This window comes from Tyto alba, unplaced genomic scaffold (assembly GCF_018691265.1).
Source record: "Tyto alba isolate M040663 unplaced genomic scaffold, T.alba_DEE_v4.0 Super-Scaffold_3, whole genome shotgun sequence".
NCBI classification, from domain to species: Eukaryota; Metazoa; Chordata; class Aves; order Strigiformes; family Tytonidae; genus Tyto; species Tyto alba.
The window spans coordinates 17,647,210-17,661,934 of NW_024881304.1; the positions used below are offsets into that span (position 1 = coordinate 17,647,210).

The window sequence follows — 14,725 nt, forward strand, 5'->3', positions numbered from 1 at the left end:
TTATTCAGTTCATGATGTTCAGGTGAACTTCAGCTGCTAATGAAACCTTAGCGTTTCTGCTGGTCTTTAGCAGCGTTCCTGCTCCTCCTGCCAAAGCTGTGTCCCTGTGTGGGCGACCAGGAGCGTGGCCTGTCATTGCCAGGGATGGGACAAGCTGCCGGCAGAAGGGTGATGTGCAGGGGCTGGGGAAACGCTCCCCCTCCCACGGCCATGTCTGCCCAGCCTCTCGCTGGAGAGTCATCACGCAGTCCCACAGTCCCCTCCCATTTTAACCGTAAACTAAAACGAGTCACCAAAGCATTGGTTTCACGACCAAAGCTTTGGTTTCACAGTAGCTGGCGTTTATTTTTTTTTTTCCCTTCACTTATTGTGAAAGAACATGGCAGCCCAGATTTGATCAAACCCTGATAAAGATCGCACAAACATTAAATTTCCGCCCTACGGCCAAATAGAAAGCCAATAGCTCTTTATATCACTATTTTTTTAAATGGTGAAACTCCTGGGGAGGGAGGGAACACTTTGCTGTACTTATTAAAATTGATAACACAAGCTCCATATCCTTAGGCTGACAAATGATACCCCGGTCTTTTGTTCCACACGCTAATTTTACTTGCTTCACGCTGGTCACTAGCAGATGGTCTTGTACTTATATCACATTAGTGGCTGATATGAAGTAAAGGATCATTAAATTATTAACATCTATATTGTTTTCAGTAAACTGCAGAGGATTTTAAGTATTTCTCTCTGTGCCAGCTAAAATGGCAACCCATCTTACTCAAGCCTTCGTTGCCATATGTACTCATAATACCATTTTTTAAAATGTTTTAAAGAATGCAGTTGGCGGTGATATGCCACTAGGGAACAAAAGTGCATTTTTTGATTCAAGTTTATCTACTTGAAAAGGAGATTAATCTAGATGGTTTGGGTATTAAATCAATGAGAAGTCAAGGGAGAGACCTCCAATTTAAATCGCATTTACCAACTACTGTATTGGTTTTACCATTTAGTATCTAACCTGGCATAAATTTAGCTGGCAGACAAATAGATTGGAGCATGCAAATTCTTTCCATTACCGCTACTTTTTTTTTTGTCCACCTTGGTATAAAATATAGCACAACAACCACGGGGTTTATGTTCCAAGGAGGGAGCTCCTTATTTACTTTTTTATTTGTTTTATTGTTTCCTGCAGGGCAGAGTTCAGCTGGAGCAGGGCTCGCTCACGATAACGAACATCAGCCTGTCGGATGCCGGCATGTATCAGTGTGTAGCGGAAAACAGACACGGCATCATTTTTGCCAGTGCAGAACTGAGCGTCATAGGTAAGTTTACTTTCCTAAATGCTGCAAACCTTCCAAAACCAGCAAAGCCTTCACCCGAGCTGGTTTTGCCAAGTTTCAGCGTTCTGAAGCAGAAGTGCTACTGAGGATCTTTCTCAAGTTTTCATTTCATGCCTTCCTTAAAAACAACAACTTGTCAAAGTGAATAGAGAGAGAACATGTTCTTTTACACCATCTCATCCTCCCGTATTCGTCCAGGTGACTGAGCGCAGAGAGCTGGCGAGCTCGCTCAGCCTCTCGCTAGTCAGAAGCGTTTGTGGAGAAACCTGAGTGTTGCGGGCCAGAGCATACGGGACAGTAACTGCCTGCTGGTGGGCTGCAGAGACTGACTCTTGAAATGTTGAAAAACTACCCGTCTGCATAGAGCTTTCACCATTCTAATGGCAATCATAATGTTCCTGTCCCAAACCCTCACCAAGAAAAACAACTTCTGCCCGACCTGTTTCGTGTACACCTACTCTACATGTCCCAGTTAATACCAGGAGAAGCTCCTGTGAATCCAGGTGGTCAAATACCTGATGGGAGGGAGCAGAGATTACAGAGCCAGGCTCTTCTCAGCGGTGCCCAGTGCCAGGACAAGAAGCAATGGGCACAAACTGAAACACAGGAAATGCCATTTAAACATAAGAAAAACCTCTTTAGTATGCGGCTGGTTGAACACTAGAACAGGTTGCCCAGAGAGATTGTGGCATCTTCATCCTTGAAGATACTCAACGTCCAACTGGACGTGGCTCCAGGGAACCTGCTGTAGCTGCCCCTGCTTGAGCAGGATTGGGACGGGACCATGTCCAGAGGTCCCTGACAGCCTCAGCTGTACTGCGAGTCTGTACCTCATTCACAAACATCACTCTTGTACGAGTGGCAGGCCTGGAAACCAGTATGTCAGCATACATGTGCAGTTTCAAAGGGTTAAATAGAATTCACGATTGCAAAACAGTGGTTTAGTTGTTTTCAAAGCGAATGTTCAATAGCATCGTTCCCCACTTTATCCTGAAGAACAAAGCATGAGGTCTTTTCTGATTATGGCATTTTCAATTATCAGTCATTTTTTATCAGCAGCAATAGATGGCTGCATAGAAGAAAAATTCATTTGAAAGATTGTCAGTGTTGCTGTTCAAGAGAAGTACAATAATGCTCAATAAATTAGACTTCACAGTGCTAAGATTTATTGGATGTGTTACTGCGTGAAAGAAATCGAAATAAAGGCAGTGATGCTTTTCCTGTCTATTCAAAACCCTGGTAAAAATGAGCCTTTTGAAGGGAAGCAGATATTCTCATAAGACAGAGGCTTCACCCTTGGTGGTGGGTACCTCCCGTGCCTCCCCGTGCCCGGCACCCTGCAGCACCCAGGGGCCGATCTCCTGTCTGCACAAGAAGCAAAGACCTTGGAGAGCTGCTCTTAAAAACCTGCCAGATGACTGCTGACTTCTCCTTTGGGTTATGCAAGCTCGCTTCTGTACGTCACGTGAAAAGTACCAGAATGTGTGCTGCAGATTATGGATCTGTGATGCAATCTGGCATATTTTTAAAGAAAAACTGCATGATTTCCTTTTCACTAGAGTTTTCAAAGGAGGTCAGTATTCCAAGCTTTCACCGAGAAATGTTAGCTTTTAAACAGATCTTTCTGAGTATAAAGATGGTAATTTTAAAAGGTCCTGAAGTTAAGCACTTGAACTGATTAAAACCCACTAATAGCAAATGAGACTTACAGCAAAGTTAAGTGAGAAAGAGAAATGGAAAATTACAGACAGAGCTTTTCTCAGAGCGGTTCTTCTCTATTTTTGTTGCCAATTATATTGCCTGGAGTCTTCAGCTAAAACCAGGATCCTGTTGTGCTGGGCACTGTAAAAACATACAGTAAGATGCAGTCATTGCCTTAAAGAATTTTCAGGCTGAGTGTTCAAAAAAAACTTTTAAAAAATTAAGGGTGAGCCTAGAGTGACAAAAAACCTCATTAAAATCCTCGTTTTACAAACAAGGTGTAAAGAAATTAAATGCATTACTCCTGAAGTGGCACAGGGAAGCTGTGGTAGTGCTGAGAACTGAGCCCAGAGTTTCTAAATGTCAGATGACAACATTTTGAATGTCACAGAATAAAACCCATACCGTGCAACTCCTACCTCACTCAGGACCAAGAAGGAAGTAGCGAATGACTTGCAAAAAACCCAGTCTAAACTGTGCATTACAGAGATAGAAATAACAGGATTATTCAAAAGTCTATTTTGCTCATAAATTTTGGACAATCATGTGAGAAATTACTTCCAGACGTGATAATGTATTAATTATGATAATACAATATAAATAATAATCCATCTGGTTCTGAGTGCATTGGTAGGAAGTTGTCCTCAGGATGCCTCCTTTAATTTTGAAATGTTTTACATAGCCGGTGTGGGTTTTCAGATGGCTTTTTTATAGTCTTTAATAACATACATGTCTTCCTCTATGCTAAAATGAAATCAGCCATCTATGATTAGACATAGAAGACAAGACATCTCAGAGATGAGTGAACTCTGATTCATGAAAGTGGAAGATGAGATCTATTCGATCATAAAGCCCATCCCATTATCAGTGTAGGATTATATTTTATTCAACCCTTTTGCGGCAGGAACAATATCCAAAAGAATTGAGGCAGACGAGATGCCCGAAGAAATGAATTTGCTTTCTGTATCACACGGCAGGTTTTTGTCTCCCAGCTGCTTCGGGTGAGCTTTAGATCATTTTATAGAGCATCAAGCAGATGCAATGCACAATGATCTAAACTCTCCTCTCCCAGGGTGCAGCAAGAAGGTAAGTGGAGGAAAATGCTGCAAGCTCAGGGGGTAACGGGGATGGTGCAGGGTGCAGGCATGCAGCTAGCAAAGAGGTGGAGAGAATTAGAGGGGACTGAGCAGAGTTTGCTGCCATGGATCTGTCAGAAAACAAGCTCCTGTCGGCAAAGATGTAGCGAGGAGGGCAAGAGCTGTTCATAAAACCCCTAAGCTGCCTCACCTGTTTGCTTTGAGCTTTTTGTATGGAAAAAATTAATTGTCCCACTTGATATAAATAAACCTTCTGGTCGTCTTTGGGGAGTTCTCTATCAGAGTGAGTCTAGAGGCAGCCGCCTCAAAGCTCTGCCTGTCATTGGGTCCCATCAAATAAATCATCAGAAGCCCTTTGAGGCAGGAGTCACAAGCCAAACCTTCTCCCTCCCCAGCCTGCCTTACAGCCAGGCTGCTGACTGTCTGCAGGGCTTTGGTGGTTGCTTCAATGAATGTCTGACTGTTTTTCACAAAATAGAAGAACGTGCCCTGGAGGGACTAAAAAGATGATTCAAGCGTAACTTGTACACTGGTGCCTACTTAAGTCTTGCCTTGTTTTGCTTGGTTCAGGGCCTGGCTGCGTCAAGGTCGCCCGCCTTCATAGCATTAAAATAAAAGACCCATTTTATGCAACAATTAAGAATATAAAGCATAAAAATAACAACTTTTTTGGAAGTATTAGCTTTTCTGATTCATTGTATGAGTTCTGTGTTTGTGACAGTTTTCCTGTATGATGTTGCTCTGCACATAGCACTGTTCAACAAAATTATGATCATGTTGTTATGACACAAAAAAGGCAATACATTAATGCAGTTCATGCGTGTGTAGTTCTTAGGGGTGCTGCCCCAGCTAAGAGGTGCGTGACACCGGGTCTCTGCTGCCTGCCAAGGTCACTGGTTTCTCAGGTTTGTAGCTGAACATGCATTTCTAAACAAGAGATGAAGCTTTCAGTTGTCGTTTTGCCCCATCCATACATGCACGTAGTTCATAAAGTCGTATCGTTTAGGAATTGCAGGTAAGAAACAGCCCTGGAATGTTGTAATGTTTAAAAGAGCCTGACTTTGTTTTTTCCAGAGGGAATTCTGATCTGTTTGGTTTTGGTTTTTTTTCTTTCAGCCGTTGGTCCAGACTTTTCCAAAACACTCTTGAAAAAGTTAACTCTTGTTAAAGTGGGTGGTGAAGTAATCATTGAGTGTAAGCCGAAAGCTTCCCCAAGACCTACTTATTCTTGGAAGAAAGGAAAAGACATCCTAAGAGAAAATGAGAGGTAATGTCTTAAAGTAACCATTTCTTTCATTAGCTTGCTCCAACCCAGGGGCTTTCAGCAATGAAAGCCAAATTTGTCATTTATAGCTTCCCAAAATTGACTTGCAAATAAATGTGAAAACAGCTAGTGTTCAATCTCAAGGAGCTGGGGGTGAGATTTCTATTCCCATTGTGTTCATCCCAGTCTCCGTGTACTATTAAAGCATCCCTGCCAAGAAGGTGATAAAGATATGTTCTAAAAAGCAAATATTTTGCCTCTGCTTCGCTCTAAATAGCCATTGTTTTTCAAAAAAATTCCCAGGAGATAAAACCCTCCGCTGCAAATTACACTGCTCTGGTACATTACTCAATGTCCTGCAGACAGGAATTATTTGGGGTCAGTAATTAATTTGGCAGTCCTAACGCCTGAGTTGGAGACGGCTTTTTCAGACTGGCCAGTTCTTTTTTTTTTTTTTTTCCTTCTTTTTTCTTAATTCCAAATTAGAGCATCAGTAGGAGGTAGGAGCCTACTGTTTAATTTACATGCATGGTGTTGCAGTGACTTGTTGTGGACTCTGTACAGATGTGGTTGTGTTACCAGTCCTGCTTGCGCAGGGCCTGAGAATGGGATCTGGAGACCTGTCCCTGACAGTCCTCCAAAATACAGTGCTCCACTAGGATCGATGGGGAAAATCCTGTCTTATTAGGAAAGGTCAAAAAGCCAGAGAGTACAGGAAATTGTTGTTTTTAAAAGCTTAAACCTATTAGAGCTGTTCTTTTTTTTTGGAAAGTCTAGTTTGCTCCATTGAACCTGCCTGCCTGTAATGTACATTGAAATATATACTATGGTAATGTATAGGAGAATGTGAAAAACTACAGTTCATTTAGAGACCGTTGAGTAAAATAACGAACCTATTTAGCTGACTTATTTAGCTCCTGTTACCTGGTGTTTACAAAGCTATCGTCTATGGGCTGTCTGACTTCAGCTCTTGGGATAAAAGCAGTTGGGTCATCAATTACACAGAGCCTCCTCTAGCAGCCAGGGTACAAAGCTGTGCGAGGTCAAAGTTATAATAGATCAAGGTATATTGATTTTTAAAACTGAAATAACTTGCTCTTCTGGTGAAGATTGTGCAAAGCATGGGAAGTATTAAACACTGGAAGTTTTGGAGTGTCAGCCCCATGAGGTCCCATCCGTCTCCCTGTCCTCACTGGCACAGTCCATAGTTGTAGAGTGCTGGTTTTTCAGACGCTGTTCTCCTAGGCATGGCACAGTTCTTTCTCCTCATTTTAATTTAAGAGCGAGAGAGAAAGCATTAGGGTTTTTGAACAAAGGCTTAGGAAAGGGAAGAAATCTGTGCACTATGTTTCTTGCTTAGTCACCGATGTGCAATGCTGACAACAAAGTGATTTTTTTAATTTTGTTTTTTAGCGCTACGCTCTCATCTGCAAACTTACCTAAAAGTTGGATGCTGTAATACAGCAGAAACCCCTGCACCCTGATTTCCCAAAGGAATGTGGCTCGTGCACTGGTAGCATAAGTCTAGCTGGTAGCTTGAGTTGCCTGGGCGTTTACTTCCAAATAACTTTTGAACTGGTTATTTGCACTGGCTGTTCCCACCAAGGTTAGGAGAGGAAGAGATAAACCTCAAAACCAGCAGGTTTCTTCAGAGCTTTGTGAAAATAGGCGACTGAGATAAGGAGATGATATTATTTCCCCTCTAGTGAAACCCAGTCACCTAAAGTCACGCCATGGTAGATGTGAGGGAGTCCACACCAGAGCTGTGCAAGTTGTGTAAGGCTGTACCTACAGTGTTTTCCAGCCAACCTTCTCCTGAGGCATGTAGGCAAGAGGCCGACACAGTCATGAAAACTTGATAAATAATATATACCTTGCTGCCTGCCAGTCGCAGTCCCCGTGCCCAGGCAGCCTTTAGGCTGGGAGGACGGGTGGTGAGTGCCGCACAGCCCTCGGAGCAGCAGATGCAAACCGCGGGCACGGCCGGGGGTGTTGGTGCTTGTGGCGGCGGCAGGCTCGTTGCCGCGCTCCCCCTGCTCCTGCCGAGCACGCTGCGCCGCAACCGGGAGCCTCCCACCCGGGCACCAAGCCCTGGATGGGAAACCAGACGTGAAATGTGCCCAAGCAGGTGTGAAATTTTCTGCTGCTTCAGCCCAGGGGTTTTTTCCGCCAGCCAGATCATCCAGCGGGGGTCTCTCTGGCAAAATGACTTAATGAACACCGCTCCGTTGACTTGGCAGTTGGACCTGTTTAGTTCTTACACGCAGTTGGTTGTGTCTCCTGTGGGGACGAGGGTGTTGAATCCTCGCCATCGCCTTTATTTAACCACACCATCCTCGCTCTCTGTACCTGGAGACTGTGTGAAATGCGCAATTAGGAAATTATATTGTCTTATATGATCGTGGCGTTGTTCAGCAGCACCGTCTGACTTCACAGGCCAGAGACACCAAGTGCCTGGTTCTCGGCTTCAAATTGTTGAATTTCTGGTTTCTTTAGTTGCTGCAAAGTTATCTCCTCCTTGCCGTCCCGGGGGACAGCAGCGTTGACTGCAGTCCAGGCCTAGTACCTCCCTACACCCACGCGTATGTGTGGGCTTCGAACAAGAGCTTTCTTGGCTGTTGAAAAAATCTGTTGAAATATAGGAAGAAAGATGCCAAGAAAAGCTGTTGCTGAAATCTCTTCATCTAGGGCAGAAAACAGAACTTTTAGACGGGCGTGGGAGAAGAAGCTTAAATATCTGGCTAAACTGATGTTAAAGAGTCCTTTGAGTTTCTGAGAGGCACCTGAACATCTGGATACTTCTCCAAACTGAACTTGATCGTGTGAAGGTTAATCAATATAGATGGTCCTTCCAATTCCAGGTGGAGTTAAAACCAATGTTAATGTGTCAGCCCTTGCTTTGAATTCTGATGTACAGCCTGACGGCTACCGTGGCAATCGCTCAAGCATTTCTCCTGGGGCTTGTGTGACTTTTTAGATGGAGTGTAATGTTAGGGACTCCTTGCTGGAGACAGAAATAGTGTGCATGAGATTTTGTTGCTGGGACTCTTGTTCAAGAGGCTACTGCTGTCCAGCAGGCAAAACTAAGTGTGTTGTTCAATGTTTGCCCAGAGACCAGAGACTACAGTGGAAAAAAAAAAAAAAAAGAGCTTTATTGTTTTAGGTTTCATATTCTTCTCTGGAGGCTGAGGTAGTGTGTACTGCACCCCTAATGAATAACGTGCCCTGAAGGTATCTCTTACTGGTGGTTGAAAACTGTGCAATTGTGTTATTAGAAATTCTGCCCTGGGGTACAATTATATTATTGCAGTCATTAAAGGCAGTTCATCTCCATAATAATGGAAATCCTGCCTTGAAGGCCTAACTGAGTCAAAATAATGTTAGTAGCCTGACTCCAGAAGGTAAATTTTATATAGAAACAGCTATAGCACAGATATAGATATATTGCAAATGCTGCTTGGAAACAAAGACTATTTCTATATGGGTAAAGATACAGAGATCATTTTCTATCCTGTATCTTCCCTTTACATTTCAGTGCAAAACGGCTGTTACACTCTGTGAGAAAGGTCTTCAGTCCTCTTAATGCCACCCTACAAATCAGCCTCATAGGGCCACTGGTAGAGTAAGAGCAGGTGAGCCTGCCGCCCGCCACAGTGTTTCCCACTTTCCACACCATCGGGACAGGAGATGTGACTAAAATACACCTACCCTCCAGGAAACCCTCGCTCAGAAACGGGGGGTAACTTCTAGATAGCAATGGTCACCGTAAAGCTGTGCAGGCTGCGTCATCAGAGAGATGGTATTGTCTAAGTAGTGTTTAGGATCCACTTGCCCCAGCACACTCCTAGGGCACAAGTTGTTTTACCCTTTCAATATACACTCTTACGCATATCACCTGGAAGTTGGAGCCAGTTGTCGAGGTTTGCAGCTGGCAGGGAGTCGTTCCAGAAGCCAACAAGCACTGGGAGCTCAAGGTGGAAGCGGTGTCTTCTGTGCGATGTGGCTTTGGGACATGTCAGATTGTTCATCAGAGAGAAAGATTTGATTTCGGTTCAGAATGCTTTTCACTTATTTGGTTCTCCTATATTCATATTTCTATATGAACTTCACCACCGATCTCTTTATTCTGACTCAGTAGGAGAAAAGAGATTTTGGAGAGCTGGGATTTCATTACATAGGTTCTCTTTTCTCATGTCCCAGCTACATCAGTGTGACTCAGAAGTGATGCTGGACTTAAGCCGGTGGGATTGAGATGGAGAGTGTTACTGCCCAGCTGCCCAAGGAGGGCTGGCATTCAAAACCAGGTGAAAACTCCTCGAGTGAGGAGTGCACAGACTCTAGAGCCAGGATTCACGTTTTTCATTTAAATCTCAGTGGCACTTTGGTCTTATAATCTTCATCCCCCTGATTTTATGAAATAACGTGGTCAATGTCAAGTGGGGTTTGGGATATGAAATACATAGTATCTGTGGCACAATATACATAGGATATAGACAGGATACAGGCGTTATATAGAGACATGGCCTTCTGCAATTACTACACAGATGATTTGAACTGTGCCCATACTTTGCTCCAAATCTGTCTCAGAAACCAAATCAGTCATTCCTAGATATCAGTGGGAGTTACAGAGGTAGAGGGTAATTTTACGTGAGATTTACCAATATAAAACAGAAATCCATAGTTATCCACGAGTTTGGAAAAAAACTTCCATTAGTTGATGGCCCTTGTATAACACTGAAGTAAATGAAAGCAAGTCCTTAATGGAGGAATTTCCTTTAAACTCCTAAAGGCAAGCGTCCTCCAGTCCTCAGTATTTCCCATTTGTGACAATTATTTCTTGGCATTACATTGTATATATTCATCAGCAGGAGTAGGAGGGGAAGTCACAGCAGTCAGATTGTTCTTGCAGGATTTCGTTAATCCTCTCATAATAATTCAATTACATCTAATGCAACAACGTTAAATAAATTTGTTACTGAGACCAGTGCTTTAAAACCTTTACTTTCAGGTGATATTATCACAGAAACATTTCCATTTCTTCATAATTACGGCGCAGCTCCCGTGGCGAACTGTGCTCGGTTGCAAGTGCGAGTGGTTCATCCTCACAGGGGTGGAAATCAGAAGTCACTGTAGTCACTGGCTCGTTCATTCAGATTTCCTGGGTGCAGGAGGGAGAATCGGGCTGTGCGTGATTAGAGACAATTCTTGGAGCTATGCAAAGTGCTGCCAGCTGAAATTAAAATAAACCTCTGTCACAGCTGCTCCCATGCTCCAAACTGTTGGAGGAACATCCTGCAATGGAACTGTAATTCTCTTTGAACTACAGATCAGGAAGCTTTTTTTAAAATAATTTAAACCAGTTAATTCAGCAGTTAATTTAAACCGATTCATTTTAAAACAATTAAATCTTCCTTAATTTTCATACAGTTTTCCGTGCCTCGTGAAGAAATAACGTTGCAGCACAACAAATCTGCTGGTGCTGGCACGTCGGTGCGCAGCGTCTGAGGGCTTGGCCGTGGGAGTGCTGGGGTTTAACGTTAGAGCTGAGACCGATCCTGTGATCTGCATCCACAAACGGGGGCATTTTGTCACCTGGCTGCACAGATTGAACTGTCTTTTAATAACCTACCACCAACGGCCATTTTGTTAGAGTATCTTAAGAAAATTCTCATGGAATTGGCCAAGGGATATATTTTGCTGTTGGCACGGGATAATTTTGCTGGAGTAGTGCTGGAAGGGGTTGTTAAGTGCTGGTTTGTAATGCAAGATTTGCATCGCTTTTCTTGCCTTTCCTCTTTTCTCAGCTGCTTGGCTTTGATTTACAGACATTACTTTAATTTACATGCAATAATGGTAATAATTACATTTCTTTATTTCTGTCAGGGTGTTTCATTTTAGATAGCAGTCTGTCAGAAAGGCATCTTGTCATTTCCCAGAACTGTTTGCATGGTTCAAGAGCAAACGAGATGGCATGTTTTGGTCTCTCTGTCTACCATGGCTTCCTGCTGTGCTCATTCTCCCTTGCTCCCTGAGCGTAGACCAAAACAGCATTTTTTTAGGGAAATACTGTATTTCTGCAGGTCTTGTGGTTTGTAACCAGCCACCTGCTGATGTGTTGATTAGCCAAAGTGCAGGAACAGGCTGTGGTGCTGCCGTGGGGTGAAGCATTTAGGTCTGGGCTGGTGCTGGCTCTAGTGGCTGCCCCGGGTTGGGGGGCCCTGCTTCAGGACATCGCTGCGAGGAGGGGAGCAGGGCTGGCAGTGGTGTCCGCTATCTCGTGCACTTGGGAAGGGTTTGCACACGTCAAAACCTAGTGTATATTCCCTTGAAGTAGTGAATGTTTAAAATATGTACATGGTCTTCATCCCTAATGTTGTCCTAAAGCTGTTGGAAGTCACATTTACCCTGCTACCAGACATGTACTCAGTCTAGGACAGAAAAATAATTGTACTTTTAAGCTCCCAAACAAATTGCTCTTCCCCTGTTCTTGTTCACATAAAGCCCTTACATCATTAGAGCTGTTTCTTTTCTATGAATATACAGTGCATGCATTGTTTATACAGTTTAATTGTAAGGAAGGAAATTCACGAAAAACAAATGGTGTTCTGTGCTGGTAGTAAAAAATATGAAAGTGTCCAATTAAACAGCCACTCACTAGGACCTGTATAATAGCAACATCTGTTACCTTAATTAAACAACTTTCTGTATAAAGGGACCCTCGTAGCGCACTTTGTTAGAGCAGGATCTGACCTAGATACTCCAGGCACGCTCACTATCTTCATGGAAATTTTCCCAGTTGGTCCCATTAGCTTGCAGTCTTGACAAGCTTTATGATATATGAGCACACCCTTGCACACACAAAGCCACACTGCTTAAAGCAGGAAGATTTTTTTTTTTTTTTCAGCTGAAAACCAATAAAAGTGCAGAAATGCAGCATATAGTGGCTGTTGAGTTCAGTCACAGCAGCATTTGGAAGTGTAAAGAGTGCCTGGTGAACTTGGACCTTGCCAAATCATATTCAGGAGAGAGAACTGCACTTCCAGAAAGTGCTCACGATTCATTTTCAAAAGTGGTTTATGTGCTTCAGGGTTCAAGGAACTTAAGTTCAGATTTTTGCAGGTATTTTGTTACAGCTCTCCACCATAGTCTACAGTCAGAGCTGATCTAGAAGGGTAAGTTCAGTTTTAGGAGTCCTTGGTAACTTCTGAAAAGAAGATGAGGACTTGAGACTGGGAAGGAGCAGTGGGAGTCTGATGAGGACTCGGGGCTTTGTACCCGTCCACAAACAAAAACCCAACCAGAGCCACCCCGAAATCCCAGCCTCGTCAGAAGGTGTGGTGTGCTGCTCGGGGCCCGCCGGGAAGATCCAGAGCCCCGTGCTTGGGGCTGTAGGACACCAGGCAGCTGTAGCTGAAAAGCCTCTTGGATATGTTAATGCACAGCTGTGCCTGCAGGCTCATTAATATGGGCAGTGAATGTTAATTTATTCGTAAAGAAGAACAGCACCCAACTTGGGGGGAAGCTGAGCCCCGCCGTCCTGTCCTCAGTGCCCAGGCTGGCACGAAGTCGGCGGGAGTCACGGGGTAAAGCCCAAAGCAGCAGCCTCTCCTCCCAGGGGCTGCAGGGATTGTGGTCAAGGAAAAACAGAAAGCTCTCGCCTAAATTTTTGTTGTCTTCTGCACTTCAAAATTGTTCAGAAAGTCATTTTTCTCTGGAAGAAATTAGCCATGGTTTTCTCGAGAGTTCACATCGTAAGGACCTCCTTACCACGGTTGTTGATTTACAGAGCCCTCAGGTATTATTTTTGTAACAGGAATTTTAACATATTCACTTTGCTATGTCATTTTCAGAAGAAAAAATTGTGAAATCAGACAAGAAAAGAAAAGCTTTTCTCTTACTCTTTCAGTGTCTTGAGTTTAAAAAGTTGTATAAATTCCAATTTTTTATTTGTTGCCTCAAACTTCCTAATTAGTGGTTAATTACTGTAAACAGCCAGAAAGAAAATGGCAGTAGGACAGACAGCACATCTTTCCCGGTCTGGTGCCAGGGTACAAACCATGGTAATGTTTTTATACTGATTACTTGAGAGATGAATTGCCAGCAGTGGCTTTTGGACACGCAGTCTAGTGACACTTCAGCAGAAAATAAAACCTCAAAGGATGCTTCCTATCATTGTTTTGCATTAATTGTGTTGACTGTCTTTTTTTTTTTTTTTTTTTTTTAAATAAAGCACCTGTGCAATTTCTTTTAAGGCAGACAGGTAACCAAACCATCAATAACTTGTCGGGTTTTCATTACATTCTGCCCAGGCAAAATGAAAAATGACACTCTGCAAATAGCTTTTTGAAGTTTGAATCGACAATGAAGCATTCATCTTAGTTTTCAGAGACAATGGCAGAAGATGGCTCTACTTCATTGGAACATCTGAAATAACTGGCATGTCAACTTACTTTAACCAATATTCTGCAAAAACAGAACAAAAATGAACCAGGAAACCACTTGATTCAATGGTCAGAGGTCTTGGAAAGCAGTCATCCTAGGCTTGATGGCCTCATGTTCGTGGACTGTTGTTCTTCCCAGCAGAAGCTGGTTTTAGCTCTGTGTTGTTCTAGAAGATCACCGTATGTTTTAACGTAAGCTTGTTGTGGCTGTGCATCTGTCAACTCAACTCTAAACACTTGGAGTTTAGTGTTTGCTAACAATAAAACCCACTAATTTGTGTGATCAGAAATCTGTTGGTGCAAACCAATCGGTTTTGCCATAGTTCTCTTTAGGAGCAGGTCGCTAACATTTCCTTGCTTCTTAAGGGTAGTTACATGGACTTGTTTCTTTGCGTGTATCTGGCAGATAGTAAATCCTGTCGCCTTTCTAGTTTGAGATATCTTTTGTATGCATAACCCTATAAATGGCCTCTCCACGAAGCCTAGCTGTCCATCTCTTTCTCTTTAGCAGCTCTCTGATGATTGAACCTCTCTTCAGCATTGATAGGAAGTCAGTGACTCCAGTTCATTCTTGCTTTCTTTTCCCTCTGCTCTTGAGCAAATGTTTGTAGCAAAAGGTTATCTCAGAAGGGTTAGAGACTCATCTGGAATCCACGTTCAGTGCTGGTTTATTTTGTATGTGTAAAGCAATTAGGCTGTTTCCTAAAATTTGCAAGTTCTTTTATCTAATCCTGTAGAGCTAGGAGATTATTTCCTATAACCAGCCACATATTGTTGTCGAGCGTACCCGAGATGCCGATAAATGTAATCCCAACCTCCGCCAAGTTTCAGCTGGTGTTCCAGAAGTGAGACACTCTCTCACACCTCGACACAGTCTCCTGTAAC

General features: G+C 43.2%; 1 protein-coding gene across 2 annotated transcripts in view; it reads left to right on the forward strand.

The window, feature by feature from the left end:
- Nucleotides 1-14,725, forward strand: part of CNTN4 (contactin 4) — a 348,713-nt gene that overhangs the window by 280,201 nt on the left and 53,787 nt on the right. For both annotated transcript variants that reach the window (XM_042799543.1, XM_042799544.1), the window contains exons 11-12: nucleotides 1,190-1,319; nucleotides 5,252-5,402. In XM_042799543.1, coding sequence (XP_042655477.1) covers nucleotides 1,190-1,319; nucleotides 5,252-5,402 — 281 coding nt within the window. The remainder of the gene's footprint in view (nucleotides 1-1,189; nucleotides 1,320-5,251; nucleotides 5,403-14,725) is intronic.